The sequence below is a fragment of the Molossus molossus genome, unplaced genomic scaffold, assembly GCF_014108415.1.
Source record: "Molossus molossus isolate mMolMol1 unplaced genomic scaffold, mMolMol1.p scaffold_m16_p_20, whole genome shotgun sequence".
Classification (NCBI taxonomy): Eukaryota; Metazoa; Chordata; class Mammalia; order Chiroptera; family Molossidae; genus Molossus; species Molossus molossus.
In genome coordinates this window covers 13,741,419-13,763,363 of record NW_023425356.1, presented here as the reverse complement: position 1 = coordinate 13,763,363, position 21,945 = coordinate 13,741,419, and the positions used below count along the sequence as shown (strand labels likewise).

Below are 21,945 nucleotides of genomic sequence, written 5' to 3'. Positions count from 1 at the left end.
ATAGATACTTTAAAAATATGTTTTTATTGATTTTTTTTAGAAAGAGGGGAAGGGTGAGAGAGATAGAAACATCAATGTGAGAGAGACACATCTATCAGCTACCTCCTGCACGCCCCCTACTGGGGATTGAGTCCACAACCCGGGCATGTGCTCTGACTGGGAATCCAATGGGACCTGTCAGTCCATGGGAAGATGCTCAATCCACTGAGCCACACCAGCTGGGCATATAATGAATACTTTTATAATATTGTTTTCTTGCTTAGAACAGAATGTCTCTCCATATTTTGTATCTGTCAACAAAAATATTTCTTACTTTAGCTGTTGCAAATGTCTTAACTCTTCCAATGATATGTATACATAAATTTATATATAAAATTATATTTCTGTTTTTATAGCCTCCTTTTTTTTTTTTTTTTTTTTTACCCATTGTGAACTTTGCACCTGCTGTTCGTGGTTTGCATTGCTGTTTTTTCCTTTCCTAGTTGAGTTAGGGCTCCCCAAGACCACCCTCAAGCTCATTGATTGGCTAGGACTCACAGGATTCAGAAAAACTGTTGTACTCATGGCTGTGTTTTATTACAGTGAAAGGTTACAAATTAAAATTAGTAAGAGAAAAGGTGCATGGTGTGAAGTCCAGGAGGAAGCAGGCACAAGCTTCCAAGTATCTCCTTTTAGTGGAATTGCACAGGGAGATGCTTAAAGAGCTGCTTGTCAGTATGCAGGAGTATCATCAAACCAGGGAAGCTCACCTGAGCCTTCATGTCTAGGATTTTTATTGGTGGGGAGAGGAAGTCAGTCATATAGGGATGCAGCCTCCATAGAACTGACACCGCCTACTTGGACTACAACCACCCCTAGAGGTCAAACTGAATATAGTGTGGCCCAAGGCCTCAGGCGTACAGAAAAACTCTCTTTGTCGGGCATAATATTCCAAGAATTCAGAGATCATCTCCCAGAAGCCAGTCAAGGACCAGTATTGAGGACAGCCGTCCTTAGGAATGTGCAGGGTTTGAGGAACCTAGGCTGCTAGGCAAGTAAACTCTTTCTTGCACATTAATAGATGCATGTTAATTCTCCAAGACTGGATTTAAGTTTACCTCTTCAGTGAAAACTTACCCGATTCACTGTAAGAAGTTAATTGCTCACATCTTTTTGTTCTACAATTACTTATACTTATTTCCTTTGTAGTTACATTGTTTCCTAAATAGGGTACATTTTTTTTTATTTTTTATCCTTACCGAGGACATTTTTTGATATTTTGTTCAGATAGAGTGGGAGGGAGAGAGAGAAACATCAACGTGAAAGGGACACATCGAGTAGTTGCCACCTGCACAATCCAACCAGGGCCTGGGACAAACTGCAACTGAGGTACATGCCCTTAGCGGGAACTGAACCCAGGTCTCTTGGGACCACAGGCCGATGCTCTAACCGCTGAGCCAAACCGGCCAGGGCTAGGGTATCATTTTTTATCCAGTGTTTCTTGGAAGGTTTTTAACTCAAGCCTTCTCAAATGTAAAAATATTTATGCTCTTTTTCCCCTTTCTCCTCTCTATACTGTTTCTTCCTTTGATTTGAAAAATGGTTTTTATGTATTTCCTTTGAGCAAAATCTGTGTATGCATTTTTGTATTATAAAAAGAGTATTTTGTTTTCAAATATATAATTATAAATTTGACTTTGTTTTAACAATATACATGTGTCTACTGGGAATCTGACATTTTATTTATGTTTCAATTTTCTATTAGAATTATATCAGTTTCTGTAGTTTGTGTACTCACAACTCTTGGGGACTCTATTAGCATCCTAGTCTATATATGGTGCTTCCTATAGTTGTGCATGGTTTAAAAGGTAAAAATTATATACTAGTCTCAAACCCTTTCTTGAAAGGAAGGGTTGTGCCATTTATACTATATCCTCAATTTTATGGCTGATAACAGTACTCAGTTTGTTGTGTTGACTGTGGTGTTAGTTTTTTAGTTCTTAACTTTTAACTTCTGTATGCTACCTCAGCAGGTTTATCTGTTTTTATAGATGCTAGAGCACTAATAGGTTAAGGCACAGATAGATGATCTTTCTTCCTACACTAGCATGAATTCAAGTAGTTCTGAACTAAGTCACAATTTATAAGATGATAGATTGTGAATTTCTATTGCTGCTGTATTCAAGTAGTTTTGAACTGAGACAGAATTTATAAGATAGTAGATTGTGTATTTCTTTCGCTTCTGTAACAAAATTACCATAAGCTTGGGGGCCTTAATACAACACATTTTATTCTTATACTGGCCTGGAGGCTAAAAGTTTGAATTCAGTTTTACTGGGCTAAAGTTGGAGTGTCTTGCAGAGTCAAAGTGTCAGCTGCTCTGGCTCTTTCTGGTGGCTTTGAGGAAAGAATCTATTTCTTTGTCTTTTTCAGCCACTATTATGGCTACTGGTGCTTCTTGGCTCCATCTCGAAAGCTTCCATTATTAGTTGCCTTCACCTTTTTTGTAATCTAATCTTCTTATGCTTCCCTCTTTTTAGATCACTTGTGATGGCATGTAGGGCCCATCAAATAATCCAGGACAGCATCCCTATCTCAAGAGCCTAATTTAATCACATCTTCAAAGTCTCTTTGCTATATAAAGTGACACTTGACAGGTTTGTCAAGGAGTAGGACCTGGATATATTTTGGGAACCACATATTGTAATAAGACGCACCTTTAAACTTTGTGCATGTTAATACTTGTTTTTGCTTCCTAAATAGGGTATCATTCTTTCCCCCAATGTACTAATTCAGTGGATTATTTTACTCAGCTCTTAATGCTCATTTCTTTGGTCTTGTCTGTGACATATTGAATGAGTAGTTTTCATATGCACATCATGTACAATTTTCCTGAAAAAATTTCTTCATTTGTTATTTTATATTGTAGTTGGTGTAATACGGTGCCCAGTATGCCGTCAAGAATGCAGACAGATAGACCTTGTGGATAATTATTTTGTGAAAGATACATCTGAAGCTCCTAGCAGTTCTGACGAGAAATCAGAACAGGTATGCTTCTCAATTTTTCTTTATGTTCCTATCTTATTATCAAAATGTGCATTATTAGAAAAACATGTTTGAATTGTTACATAAAGTAGGCTAGTTCTGCTATCATTCCATCTTTCAAACTGAAAATAAAGGATATTCTACACCCTCTCAGATATGGCTAAATGAGTCAAAAGATCATTTTTGTGTTCTGAGATTTAGATTTTTATCCACCTGAATGTTTGATCTGGGAAAAAAAAGGATTTTATTAATATAAATGGATAGTAAAATAATTTTATCCTAGGTACAATGAGTATATTTGGAAGCAAGTTAGAAAGTTTTTATCTTTTTATTTTGTGGCTCTATATTTTGTAAATTTAATGACATTAGTATTTATTTCCTCTGTTAGGTATGTACTAGTTGTGAAGACAATGCAAGTGCCGTTGGCTTTTGTGTTGAATGTGGAGAATGGCTATGTAAGACCTGTATTGAAGCACATCAAAGAGTAAAATTCACTAAAGATCACTTGATCAGGAAGAAAGAAGATGTCTCAGGTAAGATAGAAGCAATTTTAATGATTACTATTAATCTCCCTTTTTTGCCTCTATAGCATTTCTGCGTATTCTTTATAAGCTTTGGATACCAGTGTCAATAAGAAATTTAGAAAGTTAGACAAAAATTTTGTTTAGTTTAAAAATATATGTTTTATTTTACTACAGAGTCTGTTGGAGCATCTGGTCAGCGTCCTGTTTTCTGCCCTGTACACAAACAAGAACAGTTGAAACTTTTCTGTGAAACATGTGATAGACTGACATGTAGAGACTGTCAGCTATTGGAACACAAAGAACATAGGTACAGAAGTCATAATTGCTTATCAAGAAATATTATAAAAAGTTCTTATTTATTCTTCCTAAAGCAAATAATTATTCCATAATTTTGTTTGTTAGCATTTTAATTTTCAATTTTGTATGGTTCTTAAATCAAAATATGTTTTTTATAAATTCTTTAATGGTTTCCACATTCATATCTAGTAGTCTTATGATTTGGTAAAATGTATTATATCGGTTTGGGTTTATAAGAATGGAGTTGTATTTCTTTGCCCTACCTTGGTTCAGATGCACTTCAAGTACTGTGTTATTTAGGCTATGGGCTGTCATCTAAAAAGGTAATATTCCCATGGGTATGGATAAATGGTATACATTTTAACATTAAAGCATAAATATACGGATTTCATGTTAAATATTACAATTTACAGAAAAACTAGGGATTTATAAGCTTCGAAATAAGCATAAATATTAATTCTTTAATACATAGCTTAGTATTTCAATCCTGTTATACTCTCAGGATTCAGTAGTATTTACTTATTACCAGTCTGATACATTCTAACTGTTCTGGAAATGTACTGAAATTTCTAGTCAATTGTGTAACAAAATCCTCTAGTAAATTTCCCAGTTGCTATGACATCTGTTTATTACAATAAAAAAGGATGGTCTTGCTTACCCATACAGCATTTTCTAAAGTGTTTTTCTTACAACAGTTCTGCTGACTTGATGGAAATAGGTCTTATAAATCTCCTGCTATAAAAGAGTAGGTTAAGTTGGATCAACCACACTTAAAATCTGTTTAACTGTAAGATGTCTTAGTGGCTTTAATTTGTTAGATTCATTGGAATTCATTTAGAATTCTCCTAAAGAGGAGGGGATACATTAATCCATAGTTTGTGCCAGGCACTTTTCTGAATACTGCACGTTGGTTTTATTCATACCAACTACCCATGAAGTGTTGGCACTAGTATTATGACTGTTTTAAAGGGGAGGGAGTCTAGTTCCAGAAAGTTTTAGTAATCTGTACAAGGTCTCACTGTAAGCGGTAGAGCAAGAATTTGAATACAGGTGATCAGACTCCAGATCTATTTTAGGTCATATACTTATTTTCTCCCATATAATATATAGAATATAGAATTACAGTAGGTGAATGAATACAGTATGTGGAATCTCTCAAAATTGACCATATACAAAGATAATTGCCCTTTGTTCTTTCTCAAGGCTGCTCTTATGTTCTACAGAACATGTGTTTAGAAATCTACTTAAAATTTTTATATCTTTACTTTATTCCAGTGTGTTTCATCTTACCTGCAGGTTTGCTAATGTTTTACTTGACCCTGCCTTTACCTCAGGGCCAAATCTTACCATTATCTTACATAATCTCAGTAAGATATTAGATTACTTTTCTCATAGCTACAGTCAGATCTTTGAGAAATCTTAGATTTCTTATGGCTTTTTAAATTGATGACGAGAAGCAAAAACAACAACAACAACAACAACAAAACAAAACAGGAAGATGGCATCCTTTTTCTCAGGAAAGAATAGCTTCAACCGCCCCTCCATCAGACTTTGACCACGATCCTATCCTGCCCTTTATCATTTTCCTTGACTACCTGTATCCAAGTCCTAATTATCTCTTGAATGTTTTCTCCCTTTTCTTTAGTTCACACTTTATACATTTCCGGATAGACTATTACAGAACTCATGTCATTGGAATTAAAAGCCTAGGTACCTATTACTACAACACATTTATATTGGTCTCTCTGCATTGAGGTTTACCTTATTAAATTCATTCTATCCAAATTGCTGCCAGGGTTATTTTGCTAAGGTATAGAGTTGCCCCCTCCCCTCCATTTTTAAAAGCACCCTTCTGTGGTGCCCCATAGTCAAAGTATAAAAGTGCTCAATATAGCATATTTTATTGAGTCTTACTCAGTATTTCTCTTTATCATCTGTATGAAGTTAGGAAACAGTCCACAGATCACCCTCACTTCTGACACCAACTGCAGAATTCAATAAATTCTCTTTATCATCTGTATGAAGTTAGGAAACAGTCCACATGATCACCCTCACTTCTGACACCAACTGCAGAATTCAGTAAAAACCCAAACATAGTGGACAACAGCATGCAGTTCAGTTCATTGGTATGATTTGCTGTTACCTTCTTTAATTAGAGTGGTAGCCTTCCAAACACAATGCTGTCTTCAGTTTGAACTGCCATTTATAAACGAAGCAGCTCTCTGTTGGTTAATAGAGAGCTGTTTGCAGGGCACCTGTGCAATCATAGGATTCAGCAGCTCCTCAGGTGGTTCCAAAGTCATGCTTAAGGGAAAAGAGGCTAGCCACCTGCTCATAAATACCATAAATACATTGTTGCATCCTCCTGATTGCATGTTTCTGCACAATTTCTGTGTGTATGGAACTCTTATGGTCATTGTCTTCCTTGTTAGAGTGTTCTTCGATCACCCAAGACATTAAGGGTATTTCGGGTTTCAGGGTTATTTATATTCTTAAGTCATAGAGTTGGTCTCAATTAATGCCTAACAGTAAGCCAGTAATTTTTCTTAAATGGCTTATATTTTACCACAACATCCAGAAATCTTCTGGGCTTAAATCCTAGTGGTTGCTGCTAAATAGCACTCATAGGCTTTTTCCATAAACTTCAGTTGGCACAATCTATGTTGCCAAAACTTCTAAAATCATGTCTGAGTGTGGATCACAGGGGCCCAAAAGCATCTGGAGAGAGACTACTTTTTGTAAATCAGACATGGCCTGCCCCCCTTCTTTTGGGTGGTTGTATTGATTAATACTAGTAATATTACCAGATGTGGAAAGTGTGTCCTTCAAAATTCAAACATACCAACCAAATGTTGGGCTGCTTGTTTAGTTTTAGAGATAGGTGGCAAAAGCAGTTTATTCTTCTTTACCTGTGGAATGTCAAAGGTGGCTACTGCCTAGGTTATTCCTAAGAATCTCACCAGTTTGGGCAGGTACTTGGACCTTTGCTGGATTTATTAACAGACTCTGTTGGTTAAGTGTGTCACCACTACATTTAACTCAGTCCTACCTTCATCCTCAGTTTCTGATATTATCATAATATCAATACAGTGTATTATTTTTAATCCTCATCTGAGGATATTTTTTCCATTTATCTTCAGATAGAGTGGGAGGGAGGGGGAGAGAGAGAGACACATCCTTGTGAGAGAGACACATTGATTGGCTGCCTCTTGTAGGACCCTGACAGGGCTGGGGACCAAACCGAGGTACATGCCCTTGACCGGAATCGAACCCCTGACTCTTTGGCCCACAGGTTGATGCTCTAACCCAGCGGTTTTCAACCTGTGGGTTGCAACCCCTTTGAGGGTTGAACAACCCTTTCACAGGGGTTGCCTAAGACCACCAGAAAACACATATTTCCAATGGTCTTAGGAACCGAGACACCTCTTCTCTGTTGTCTCCAGGCAGGTCCGCCCACGTGCAGGTACGCCCACAGACAACATGAGGAACTGTATTAAAGGTCGGGGCATTAGGAAGGTTGAGAACCACTGCTAACCACTGAGCCAAACCAGCCAGGGCAATATAGTGTATTATTATACTCAGGACCTGCATCAAGTCTAAATTCTAACCAAGTTATACCAGTAAGTTGGTGAATTGAAATAACCCTGTGGCAGTATAGTAAATGTAAATTGGGATCCTTAAACAAGAAGGAAAATTGCTGTTGACATTTTTCGAGATTGAGGCAGAGAAGAAAACATTTTTGGGATCACTCGCTGAGTACCACGTTCCTTTAGCCTGCTATGGTTATTTTTTTGTACTCTTGAAACCTTATCAGGGACTGCTGATGCTATGATGGCACTACTTTATTAAAGCTTTAATAGTCTATTAATCTTGCTGAGCCATCCACTTCTACACAGGCTACACAAGATTATTGTTCAGAAAATTCATTGGTACTAGCACTTAACTTTTTTTTTTTGGTACGTGCCCCTAGCGGGAACCGAACCCGGGACTCTGTTCCTTAGGCCGACGCTCCAACCGCTGAGCCAAACCGGCCAGGGCTTAACTTTTAATTTGTTATTAAAGTGGTAATCTCTTTTTGTCCACCAGATATCTTATATTGTCTCAAGTTAACTTCTGTAAGCTCAGACATTTCTAGCGGTTCCCACTTAGCATGTCTAATCACGACTGGTGTTCGGGTGAAATTATATGCATTCTGTTTTACAGTACCAGTCAGATATGATGTTCATCCAATTAATACATCCATGTGAAGGAGATGGAACCACTTCACATAAAGTCTATTCAGACATTTCAATTTCCATCTAACTTTCACTTTAATCCTATCAACAATTGCCTTACCTCCCAATTTAACTTCAGCACCCATTAGGGCTTCCACCATAGTGCATTGGTCTCTCACGTCAAGGAGTCCCAGAAATGTGTCTTGTTCATTTTCTGACTATCTTCCTACACAAGGGCATATTGCGTTGGTTCTCCATCTAGGGGTTGAGGCATAAGACTCTGGCCTCTCCTTCAGGCTTCAATTTGATTAATTGGGAGGATAATCACTCTCGGCAATTCAAGATCAGGTTTCTCATTGTCATCGTTGCCCTCCAGCTTTTTAAATTTCTCCAATATAGCAGAGTTGTTTAGGGCTTTTTAATGTTGGGGAGTCATAGTGGCTTACATCGGTCCACCCACCCTTCAGCTGTGCTGCATTAAGTCCTTTGTCTCAACCCCAGCAATGTCTGCTTTATTCATCCTGTTTTTTAATAGCTGTCCTAAAATTTCCATTCTGCTGGGATAAATCTGTTGAATCTCCTCTTGATCTTTTTCTATTTTCTCATGAGCTACTTTAATTTTCTTAGCATTTTATAAGGCCCATAAAGGGAAGCTGAGACAATAAATCTGATAAGGCTTCTCAGATTGTTGCTGGATTTTGCAGCAGTAAGTTTACATGGAAGCACCCATGTAAAAGTGTTCCCCTTAAACACAGTATTTACTGTGACCTCAGTAGATGAATATCCTGATCTTCATAATGCAGATCCAGCATGGCTTGTGTAAGAAACATAACAGCCACTTTTTCTGGGGAGTTACACTTATCATTGATCAGAGAAGGCCAATTCCCTGTCTCAGGGTAAACAGACTTTACAAGGGTGTTTTTTCAGTCCACCAGGCTAGCCATCCCCTCAGGAATGACCTGCTGTGTGCCTGAATTATGTATAGCCTTAGCCATGGTTGTTTACTAGTGAGCTGTGTGTCCTGCATCAACTCAAACACTGCTTTTCTATTCTGTAGCATTCAAAACCAATGATACTGCTTCTAACTGACCACTCACAATATTTTAGTAAAGGTTTTCCTTCAGGGAGCAGACAACATCAATCCACAAAATGAGATAAATCCTTAACACTGTACTCCAATTTCATAGTTTCTTGGTTTTGTCTTTCCTGGACCTGGACTGCTTTCTTGTGACCAGAGGTGGAAGAGGTGCTGTCTCTCTCTTAGCCTAAATTTTCCCCTTTGGAGTGGCCCTGAGGCTAGTGGCTTCAGCTTAGACTGACTGAAATCTGAGCTATGTCCAGCTTCAGGATCTGTCCCACCACACTAGTCTTTTTAGATACTATGGATGACAGTAACCAGGGGATTGTATAATTAGTTTGTATCTTACTAGTTTGAATTTCCTTATTTATCAAGTGAGTCAGCACCTAGGGAGTTGGGTCTACCATTTTTAAATTTCATTGGTAACTTTTACCTCTAGTAAGTACAATTACATACCATGAGTGACTAGGTAGTCAGTCAGGAATCAGAGTTTCATAAACACCCATACCTCTCATTCTTCCTCTTCCTAAACCACCTATTTCAGTGAGTCAGGGACATTCTAGTGAATCCCACTTATGATGCCAACTAGGAAGTTAGGAAGCAATCCACAAGTACCTCCTTACTTCTGACACCAACTACAGAATTTGTAGGTCCCTAAAACCACCCTCATTTCTGACACCATTTGTAAGTTTAGGCTTTCCCAAGACTACGCTCAGATTTGATAATTTGCCAGAATTGTTATATAATTTGCTAGAACTCACTGAAAGCCATTAGATTGATGTTTATGTTTATTACAGTGAAAGGGTACCGATTATAATCATCCGAGGGAAAGATGCATGGGGCATAGTCCAGGAGAGTTCCAAGGGTGGAGCTTCCATTTGTCTTTTCTCAGTGGGATTCTGGATGTGGTTAGCTTCTTCCAGCAATGATGAATGGGATATTGCCAACCTATGAGGCTCACCTGAGCTTTGATGTCCAGAATATTTATTGGAGCTTTGTCAAGTAGACATGGTTCTCTGTCCATGTAACGGATCTTTCTCTTGCTTCTCCTGAGGTTGAGCTGATAATAGCCCAGTGACCCAAAGCCCCCTCTATAAATCATATCCTTAGCATGTGGCCCAAGGCCCCAGGTAAACAAAGATACTTTTATCACAGTTCAAGGGCTTAGCAATGCCCTCCCAGTAGCTGAGGTCAAAGACCAGATCTTTTTTTGGGCAAAGTTAAATTCTTTACAACACAATCTATTATCTCCTACTTCTACTTCTAAATAGGAAGCCCCTATTTTAAATTTCTCTGCCTTTACAAATGCTACTTCTTAATTTATAGAACACCTTCCTTATCTGTCAGAACTATTTAACCTCAAAACCAGTTCACTTCTGTGTGTTATCTTTACTAACACTTTCTGGAAGTAGAGACCTTTTTACTCTCTGGAGAACGTGCATGATCAGAAGAGTCTTCTAAACGTGGACATATGGAGTTCATTTCTAATTAAAGAGATTGCCTTACAGTGAGGCTGACCAGCTCATTAAACCCTTCTATCTCACACACTCATGATTCTAAGCAGTTTTTAGATATATTTAAATATGAATGGATGGAAGGATCATCAGACATTTGAAGAGAGCCACTGTCATATGCCATACAATGTGGAATATGTTGAGAATTCTCAACTCCTGTCTCTCTTGTCTGGTGTCAAATATAGAGACTTGGAAAAGATAAGTGTTTCCTTTCTCAGCATTCCTGGCATTAGGGTAGCTCTGCTCCACAGTTTATGGCCATAAAACATAAGTGGAATTCTGCTTTGTTGGGTAATTTTCAGAAAGCTTTTGCCTTCCTGATAAAAGGGACAAATACTATGTCAGCCTTTTTTCAGCATTTTCCTTCCTTGGATTTGGTTGTGATACCTGGGACTGGGACACCATTATATATATATGCTCATGAGGCAAAGCCAAGATCATCTCAGAGACTGTAGATTAGATGTTGTTGAACTGTTCAACTACTACCACCAGCTGCCTTTGTTTGGTCTTGTTATATGATCCGTTGTTAGTCACTACAGCTTTATAACTTTCTGTTTGGCACAGCCACCCACATGAAAGAGACCAAGGTACATTGAAAGAAAGGACAGGAAAAGACATAAGATCATTTAGGAACAAAAGGAAATGTAAAACAAAGTAACAACATCCTGAAAGATAACAGCAAACTATTATAGGTTACAAAATAAGGACAGAATCTCTGGAAAAGAAGTAATTAAAATAGCCCAGCCGGTGTGGCTCAGTGGTTGAGCGTCGACCCATGCACCAAGAGGTTGCTAATTCAGTTTCCGGTCAGGGCACCTGCCCAGTTGTCGGCCCGATCCCCAGTGGAGGGACAGTCAGGAGGCGGCCAGCTGAGGTTCTCTCTTATCCATGTTTCTCTCTTTCCCTTTCCCTCTCTCTCTCCCTTCCTTTCTCTAACATCAGTAAAGAAAAAAAAATTTTTTTTTAAGTAATTAAAATAAGAAAATGCTCTTGGAATAGGTTTGGTAGATAAATTCTAGTTAGTCTTTTAGAAAATAGAGCAAAAAGAGAAGGTTAAAAGATAAAATTATAAGATATCTAACAGCCAACCAGTATGAGTTACAGAAAAAGAAAAGAAAGAAATTATAAATAAATAGTACAAAAAGTTCACTTAAGAACCCAGAGTTGCCAGTCGGAAATGACCCAGTTAGTGACCAGTACACTGATTGTCAAAAAGATCCATATGAAGGTGTATATCATCATAAAATGACAGTATGTGTGGATTAAATTATCAACAAAGTTTCCAAAGAATAGAAGTAGGTGACCTGCAGTGAACTGGGAATTTAAGTAAGATCTTTAATAATAACAATGCCAGGAGCAAGAGGATGCTAGGACAGTGACTTCAAAAGTTGGGTGAAAGGGAAAGATTTTCAGCCTTGAATTCTATAGCTGAACTATTCATCAGTGTGAGAATAAAATATAGATGTTTTTCAGCATGCAAAGATTCAGAAACTGCCTCTTGTGGACCTTTTTCTAGAGAGCTGTTAGAGAATGTGATCCACGAAAATGTTAATAAACCAAGAAAATGAATGGAAATTCCCAGAATGACAGCTGTGCAGTAGCTAGTTTAGACTGAAGCTGAGGACTGAAGTCTCCAGGAAAAAAATGGAACCACTTCTATTACATTTGTTAGATGATTTGAAAAATAATATAGAAAACTTTTTTATCTGATGGAGCATGAGAAGCATTGGGTATATTGACAAGCAAATGACAACAAAGGGCATTTATTCCAAAAAAAGTTCTACAAGAAAAATTATTATACTCCCCGGATCATATTGGACAATATGTACATAGTTGTTTATTAATTTAACAAATAGTTACTTGCTTACTGAGTGCCAGGCATGGTGTATTTCAGTGAATGAAGCAGAGTTACTATCCCCAAGGACATATATAGTTGCAGATAGTAAGTATATCAGATGATGACTGTTACAGAGAAAAATCAAGCTGAGAAATTGGGACAGCATGTGAGCATGTGGGTATATAGGTTTTTATTTTAAATAGGGTGGTTTCAAAAGTGTTGAGAATGGATTCGAGAGACTGAAGGAAGAATGGGAGCAAGCTCTGCTTAAATTTGGCAAGGGGGCGCATATTTCAGGTAGAGAGAAAGTAAGTGCAAAGGACCAACAATAGTAGCATACTTGACATCTTTGAGGAACTCTGTGGTAGAAGTGGAATGAACAGGAGGAGGATTAGTATCAGATTAGGTCAGAGGGGCAGGAAGGGCCAAATTATTAAATACTTTGTAGGACATTGTAGAGATTTTGGTTTTACTGTAAGATAGTTGAGATTCTGAGCAGTAGAATGATTTGGTTGATTATTGTTTTAAAAGAATCACACTAGCTGTGGTGAGGAGAGATTAAAGGGCAGAGGGGCAAGGACAGAATTAAGAGGTTAATCAGGAGGCTGTTTTCAATAATATAGGCAAGAAATAATGGTGGCTTAGACTAGAGTGCTGACACTGGAGACAGATATGATCAAGTTCTATATATATTTTGAATTTGATGCCTGAAATTGTGATGTATGGATTTGTTGATTTATGGGTTTTATGAGAGAAAGATATCAAGAACACTAAGATTTTTGGCTTTCAAGTTACTAAGAGTAATTGGACGGATGGGATTGAATTTACTGAGGTGGGGAAAACTGAGAAGACATGGTTTGTCAGGTATATTTAGGGAATTGGTAGTTAAGTTTTTTCATATTAAATTTGAGAACTTATAGTAATGTAAATACAGACTATTTTATGATAAAACTAGATTGGACATGATAGGAGTGGTAGAGAGGATGGTAGTATGTATTGAATTCTTAATCATCTAAAATTGATAAAGCTATTTTGACCTATTTTAGAAGACATCCCATAGCACTGCCCCTGTTATGGCAGGTGGAGAGGGTCATCACACACAGTGCATCTTTTCAGTTCCATTAACTCTGTCATCATGGGGCAAGATGAAACCTACACATTTGGGGTGAGTGTGCTTCTCCTGAAATGAAGGTCATGAATAAATCAACACATTCTAAGACCACACAATTCTGACTCTTTGATCCTCATCTAGGGTGAAGATATGGTTAACTTGCTGGAACTGCAATTTCTTCTGCATTAACATTAAAAGAGGATGCCACAGTTCTCCCTTCCCCAACATTTGCACCCTCTCCATCATTATCTGCTTTAGATCTAAGACTAATTATAATATTATGTTCTTTATCTTTATTTGTCTCCAAAGGACAGTCCCACACTCCCAGGTCTCCCCTAATCTGCCATACTTTAATCTGCATATGACAGTTCATTCTGTCTCTCTCTGCCACTTTGTTCTGTGTGTTTCATGATTTGTCGTTAGCAGGATCTCCATAATATATTCAACCTCTCCTTTGATCCCTTTCTATATTTTGCTGTAATGGAAACAGAGCTCTAGGACATCACTTCCCCTGCAGCCCTCTTACCTGGTGGTTTGTTTTTCTTTGATATTCTATGTATCATTGGGCCTGGAGGTATGAGGTAGGCCTTCTACTTGCTATTTTTAGACTATTCTTCTTCCTTCCTCCTTAAACATTTTCAAATTTTAATCACATGTCATTACTCATATACCTTGTTGGTGTTGTCATATAAAAACCCTTGGGGCATTTCACTTCACCTCTTAAAGATTTTAGTTCTTAACTCAATGGTAATCTGTGGAACGATACTACTGTTTTAATTCCTAGTACTTTTAATGCACACAGATTTGATCTTTCTGACCCTAGTCTTCTGTTCTTTGATCTCCTTTCTAAGGTGGTTTCATTTACATTGCCACTTGCAACCATATTCATACACTACTAGACCATGGCATTTCCAATATTCTATTCAATTTCAAGCATTCCTCTTCTGTGATCATATCTGTCATTCTAGATCATTCTGTTTAGTACCAGTCTTCCACAGTTATTCACCACATAGTGACTTGAATTTTAATCCATTGATCATATACCTTTCACTTTACCTTATTCCTTTCTGTTCTTAGTAACTCTTTTCCAGTTTAATTTCAAGGCTAATCCTGTTCACTCATTTAGCATTTAACCTTGACTCCCATATCCCACTTGGTTGAACTTGCTGGCAAAACCACAATCCTGATGAAACCCAACTTCTCTTCTATCATGCTTTGCTTGGGGGAACAAAACACATAATGACACCAACTGATCTTGTTCTCAACTGGTCCACTTACCTCAAGTAGATTCTACTGTTGCCTGGCAGTCAAACTGTGCATTCACACCTTTTTCTGTCATATATGCCAACATTTCATCCTCTATCCTTACTCCCAGATACTGCTTTCTGTTTCATTGAAAACATTGCAGCAATCAATAGAGAACTTTAGCAGACTCTTTACCACATCTATTTGTCTGCCAGGCACCTGCATCCACATTTTTATATTTCTGTCTGTTATCTTAGTTGAATTCTCTCTATAAAGCCAATTTTTCCATTTATACATTTGGATTCCATCTCATCTTATATAGCCAAGGACAATGCTTCAGCAGTTTGACCTTTTCTGCTAATGTCAGTTTTTCAGTCTTTAGCAGTTTTTCCTATTAGTATTTCAAAATTCTGCTATTTTTTCCTGTCTTTAAAAACAAAAATTTTTTTAATCTACTTTCCCTACCAATAGTTAATTGTTCCTGTTCCTCTTTGCAGCAAAACTTTTTTATTTTTTATATTTATTTATTTATTTATTTATTTATTTATTTATTTATTTATTTATTTATTTATTTTAATCCTCACCCGAGGACATTTTTCCATTTTTTGTACAGATAGAGTGGGAGGGAGAGAGAGGAAGAGAGAGAGAGAGAGAGAGAAACATCGATGTGAAAGGGACACATCGAGTGGCTGCCACCCGCATGACCAACCAGGGCCGGGGACAAACTGCAACCGAAGTACGTGCCCCTAGCGGGAACCGAACCCGGATCTCTCCAGACCGCAGGCCGACACTCTAACCGCTGAGCCAAACCGGCCAGGGCTGCAGCAAAACTTTTTAAAAAATGTTTTTCTTTATTGATTTTAGAGAGGAAGGGAGAAGGGGGAGAGAGAGAGAGAGATCAGTGAGAGAGAACATCACTTGGCTGCCTCCTGCATATCCCCCACTGGGGTTTGGGTGGCACCTGGGCATATTCCCTGACCGGGAATCAAACTGGCGACCTCTTGGTGCATGAGTCGACGCTCATCCACTGAGCCACACTGGCTGGGCTGCAGCAAAACTTTTTGAAAGTATTGCTTATAATCACTCTCCAATTTCTCCTGTTTCATCTTCTCTTAAATATATAAACATTTGACTTGCATTCTACCAGTATTATTCTTCTCAAGGTCATCACTACGATTGCTTTACTAAATCTAGGCAGCATTTCTTGATCATCATCTTAATACCATATATATCAGCAACATTTGACATGATTGATTATTCCCTTAATTCATTTTACTTACTTGGCTACCAAGAGATCGTATTTTTTTGTTTTCCTCCTACTACACTGATTACTTCTTCTCAATCTCATTTGCTTATCTTTCTGGATCTCCTAATGTTGGATGTGCCAGGCCTTACTTACGTCATTATCTACAGTTACAATCATATGCTTTAAATACCATTAATATACTGATGATGTCCAAATTAATATTTCTCTCTCAGTATTCTGTATGTTCACATTTGTCTATTCTATAGACTGTAACATTTCTACTTGAGTTTCTGCTTTATCAAATATAATATATTTAAAATTGAACTGATGATCACCTTCACCAAACCTTTTTCACTGGCAGCCTTGCCCATCTTAGTTTGTGGCCATTGCATTATTTTTCTGTTGCATAGGTCAGATATCTTGGCACCATCTTTGACTCCACTGTTTTTTCATATCCAAATCCAAACTTATGAGAATACTTTATTGGCTCCACATTTTATTCACAGAGTTCCAAGAACCTACCTAGAACAGGACAGATGGTCCCTGACTTACGATGGTTCGAATTACCATTTTTTGACTTAAAGCACTTAGAGTTTTTTATTTTCCTGAGCTAGTGATATGTAGTGTGATACTCTCTCATGAGGCTGAGCAGTGGCATTGAGGTGCTTTTGCTTAACTGTAAGCTAATGTTAGTGTTCTGAGCACGTTTAAGGTAGGCTAGGCTGCCCTGGCCGGTTTGGCTCAGCGGTTAGAGCGTCGGCCTGCTGTCCTGAGAGACCCGGGTTCGGTTCCCACTAAGGGCGCGTACCTCGGTTGCAGTTTGTCCCCGGCCCTGGTTGGTTGTGCGGGTGGCAGCCACTCGATGTGTCCCTTTCACATCGATGTTTCTCTCTCTCTCTCTCTCTCTCTCTCTCTCTCTCTCTCTCTCTCTCTCTCTCTTCCTCTCTCTCCCTCCCACTCTACCTGAACAAAAAATGGAAAAATGTCCTCGGGTGAGGATAAAAAAAAAAAAAAAAAGGTAGGCTAGGCTAAGCTATGATGTTCAGTAGGTTAGGTGTGTTAAATGCATTTTTGACAAGATAGTTTCAACTTACAGTGGGTTTATTGGGACATAACCCCATCATAAGTTGAGAAACATCTGTATTTGATACAGATTTAGACATTTCATTCATTAACAAGTATTTATTAATTTATATATAAGAAAAAAGAGGTAATAGAGCTGCCTGAATATAGGAATTATCATTATATGTGTGTATATGTATGTATATGTATAGAAACCAATTTTGAGTTGTATAAATAGTTGAGGGCCCCTTAATTGTAGGTCCTTGCTCTTTTTTTAAATCCTCACCTGAGGGCATACTTAGAGAAAGAGAAAGAAACATCGATGTGAGACAGAAACATCTATGAGTTGTTTTCTATATGCTCCCCCAATTGGGCATCAAATTCATAACCTAGATATGTGCCCTGACTGGGAATCAAACTCGCAACCTTTCATTACACTGGACGATGCTCAACCAACTGAGCCACTCTGGTTGGGCTGCCCTCTTGCTCTTTTAATTGGAGAGTTTTAATCCTGTTACAAGTAATGTAATTATTGATGTGGTTAGGTGTAAGTTTGCCATTTACTTTTTGTTTTTTATATTTTTCTCTTTTGTGCTTTGTTCTGTTGTTTCTTTCCTGCCATATTTTAAGTTAAACCTTTTCTTGGTATTTTATTTTACATCCACTTTTGGCTTTTTAAGTTATACCTCTTTATTTTTCTTGATTGCCTTAGGGTTAATGATATGCAGTTTTAATTTAAAGTCTACTTAAATTATTATTCTGTTTCTCATTTCACAAATATAGTAACCTTACAGAAGAATAATTTATCAATCCTTATCCTTTGTACTAAAGCCATATAGTTATTCATACATACATCATAAACCTTACCTTACAATGCCTTTTTAAAAAATAGTTCTCTTTGAAGAAAATTATAAGAAGGGAAAACAAAAATCCAGTCTTTTATATTTATCCATTTATTATAATTTTTGTTTCTCTTTTTTCTTCTTGTATATGAGTTACCATCTCTTATCATGTTCCTTTATCCTGAAGAATATCTTTAAGTATTTCCTGTTTGCAGGTCTGCTGGGAATGAATACTTTCAGTTTCTGTTCACTGGAAAATCCTCAGTTTACAAGGATGTTTGCACTAGTTATAGAATTCTGGATTGACATTATTTTTTAGTTTCAACATTTAAAAGGTGTCATCACTTTGTATTCTGCCTCTTTTTACTTTTAATGATATCATTTATATTCTTCCCTGAATGGTTATATGGTGGCTTTCTGGCTACTTTCAAGATTTTCTCTTTTTCTTTGGTCTTTACCACTTGACTATGATGTTTTTAGGTATGTATTCCGTTCTATAGATTGTGTGTGGTTTATTGAGTGGACATTATTCTTTTTAAAAAGTTCCCCCACATATTAGACAAATATTAGACTATTTGATTTTATCACACAGGTCTTCGAGGCTTTGTTCATTTCCCTTCAGTCTATTCTCTCTTCTTCAGACTTGGTAACTTTTTATTTGTGTTCATTTTCACTAACCCTTTTTTCAGCCCTCACCCATTTGTTGCCATGCCCATCCAATGAATTATTTCAATTATTGTACTTTTGTAGAATTTCCATTTGTTTCTTTTTTTTATAGTTTCCATCTTTTTTCTGCTGAGATTTTCTATCATTTCACTTATTAAGAACCTGTTTTCATATAAATTTTGGAAAAATATAGTCCATTTAAAATCTTCGCTAAATAGAACATCTAGACCACTTTTTGTTGGGTGTATTTTTGTTTGAGTCATGCTTTTCTGTTTCTTTGAATGCCTAGTAAATTTTTATTGAGATTTGTGGGTAATACATTGTAGAAACTCTGGATTCTCTTAACTTTCTTTGCAGATTCTTAATTGTTCTAGCAGGCAGTTAGATTACTGGTTGATTGATTACTTTGATTTTTTTAAAGCTTGTTTTAACACTTTGTTAGGTAGGGATGGTCTGTAGAACACCCAAGGTATTTCCCAAGCCTCTAACTTAATTGGGTTCAACTTATAAACTCTGTTTCTTGAAAGATCATATGAAAGCTTGTTTAGGTTTTGTTAGACAGGTTAGGCCTAGGGTAGAACTTATGCCAACTATAGTTCTTTTCCTTTATGGTGTGGCCTTTCTGGTTTCTTAGGTAGATGCCTGGGAGATGAAGAAAGTCCCTCACCCTACTGGCTCAGCTGGAATTCTGTCTCCCACAGCTACTTGACCTCTAGTATTTTCCTTCCATGATCAACTTTGTAGCAGCTGCATGACCTCATCCTGTGCATGTATTGCACAGACATTGCACATGAACTTGTGAGGAATTCACTTATTCTGTATCTTCCCTTCTCCCTTCTCCATTCCTCAACCTCACCCTGCACAGCTATTCCAGTACCCTGTTCCATGGATTCCAGGTGCTAACTAATCCCAAACCCTGATTACTGCTTTCTCAGCTCAAAGAGACTTTTGTACTCTGCTTGGTCTCCACCTCTCTGTGCCACTTTTCATGATATTGTCTACTGACAGAGAGGCAGAGTGATTGTGATACTCTCCCAAAGAACTGCAGAAATTCTCTGAAAGAATGAGTTTGGCAAAGGTTCTCCAATGACTGAATACAATTGCCTCATATATTTTTGTCTTCTTTTATAGTTTTTCACAGCGGGACTAGTCTGGTACCCCTTACTCTGTCATGGCTGAGACTGAAAGTTTCCTTTGCTCCACCTCAATATTTTTTTTATCCCTGACTTCAGTTTTGTGTATATAGTTAGAGAAGGGTATTTGTAGATTATTTTTTAGCATCAATATGGTTTAAGAGTAGACATTTTTATTAAAGAGTAAGATGGTTTGTAATGGTGGTCATGTGAGTGGAACAATGTAAGGAACATTTCTCTAAAATATTTTCCTAAAAAAATAGCTTTTCTTGGAATTAGGCTTTTAAATTAAAAGATGGATGGATGATTATCCAGAAAGATAAGCTGTAAAGCAGGTATTTGCAATCCTAGATGGATAGAAGTACATAGAGAGCTTTGAAAAAATTCTGATGCCTTAGTGCTACTGCAGACTGGTTAATAAGAATCTTAAATTACATTTTGGGCATCAAATTTTATTTATTGTATTTTAAGAATACTGGTAAATCACCTTAGGTGGTTATAGTTTTTCAATGAAAATTGAGCACCACTACTTTAAGAAGAACCTTTGCCAAACTCATTTTTTTTCCTGTAAATTCTTCCAAAGTTAAAAAAGCTTCTCAAGTACATCTAAATAGCTGTTAGAAATGACATAAATTCATATCTACTAATAGTCCTCTTGGGGAGCTAGATTTAGAGCTATGACGACAACTCCGGGTTTCCTATGTAAGCATATTGTTTTCATAATGTACATTTGTCATCAGAGAAAAAGCAGCTTGTTTATTGAACTTTATTCAGTTCATTAAGCCCATTTGTTCAGTGTTCACTAGATATTTGAGTGCTCACCATGTACCAGGCACCATACTAACGACTATGCAGTAATAAAAAACTAAGACTGTTTTTGCTTTCTTGTATTCTTGTAGTATGTCTGAGACTTGAGATTTGAGTATGTGGTTCAGTAGTAGTTTACTTCAGTGATTATATCCAAAATAGAGTTATTTCATTTTGGTTTTGCTAGGGGAAAAAAGCCTTGTTAATTTTAATATCATAGTTTGTGGGCCTATCAAACTGTCTGAGGGACTCATAGGCTCAGTGAGTCAACAGAATGATTATGACTAGAAGGAGACAAATGGGGTAAGACTAAGAATTAGCTTGAAAGAGAGGAAAAAATGAGGAGAGAAGATTTGAGAAAGAAACATAGTATTCAGAGTGATCAGTTATCTAATTGGCAAAGGGACATACAGGTTGAGGCTGTGTTGGTAAAAATGTTAATTGGTAATATTATGATAAAAGTACAAACCCCATTGGTTGGTCATTTTCTCTCCTATGTCTTTTCTTCTATTTTTAAAATGTGTTTTATTGATTTTTTGAGAGAGGGAAGGAAGGGGAGAGAGAGAGAGAAGAAACATGGATGTGAGAGAGAAACCACAACCCACTACCTCCTGCATGACCCCCCACTGGGGATCGAGCCCATAACCCACGCGTGTGTCCTGACCTGGAATTGAACTGGGACCTCTTAGTCCATGGGATGATGCTCAGTCCACTGAGCTACACCAGCTGGGTGGTTGGTCATTTTATATTGCAGCAATGGACATCTGCCTCTGGTCACTTATGGTTTACCTCTAATCTCCTCATGGCCAGTTCCTGTCTTTGAGATCATAGTATAAATGTCATCACTCTTCAAGAATTCTTTACTATGTACCCAGTTTAGAATTTTTAGCTATTCATGTTCTCTCTTACTACATAACTCTATTTAAAATTCTTTTCTCAACTTGGCTGGTTTGCTCAGTGGTTAGAGCATTGACCTGCAGACCAAAGAGTCGTGGGTTCGATTCCAGTCAAGAGCATGAACCTCAGTTGTGGTTTGTCCCCAGCCCTAGTCGGGCTTGTGTGGGAGGCAGCCTTGATGCGTTTCTCTCACATCAGTGTTTCTCTCCCCCCTCATTCCCCACTCTGTCTGAAGATAAATGGAAAAATATCCTTGGGTGAGGATTAAAAAAAACAAAATTATTTTCTCATTAATTAGAATGTTTGGAAAGAAAGAAGACCCTATTTTGTCTTGTTTACTGTGGTATCCAAACCCATTAATTCTCCCTGGCAAATAGAACTCAGTGCATATTAATTGTTAGGTAGGCTCTGATAGCTTTCTCAGTTTAAGCTGTGGGTTGTGAAATAA

General features: G+C 37.5%; 1 protein-coding gene across 2 annotated transcripts in view; it reads left to right on the top strand.

Moving 5' to 3' along the window:
• TRIM33 (tripartite motif containing 33) overlaps nt 1-21,945 on the top strand; it is a 120,958-nt gene that overhangs the window by 51,723 nt on the left and 47,290 nt on the right. For both annotated transcript variants that reach the window (XM_036272038.1, XM_036272036.1), the window contains exons 2-4: nt 2,909-3,027; nt 3,413-3,557; nt 3,723-3,855. In XM_036272038.1, coding sequence (XP_036127931.1) covers nt 2,909-3,027; nt 3,413-3,557; nt 3,723-3,855 — 397 coding nt within the window. The remainder of the gene's footprint in view (nt 1-2,908; nt 3,028-3,412; nt 3,558-3,722; nt 3,856-21,945) is intronic.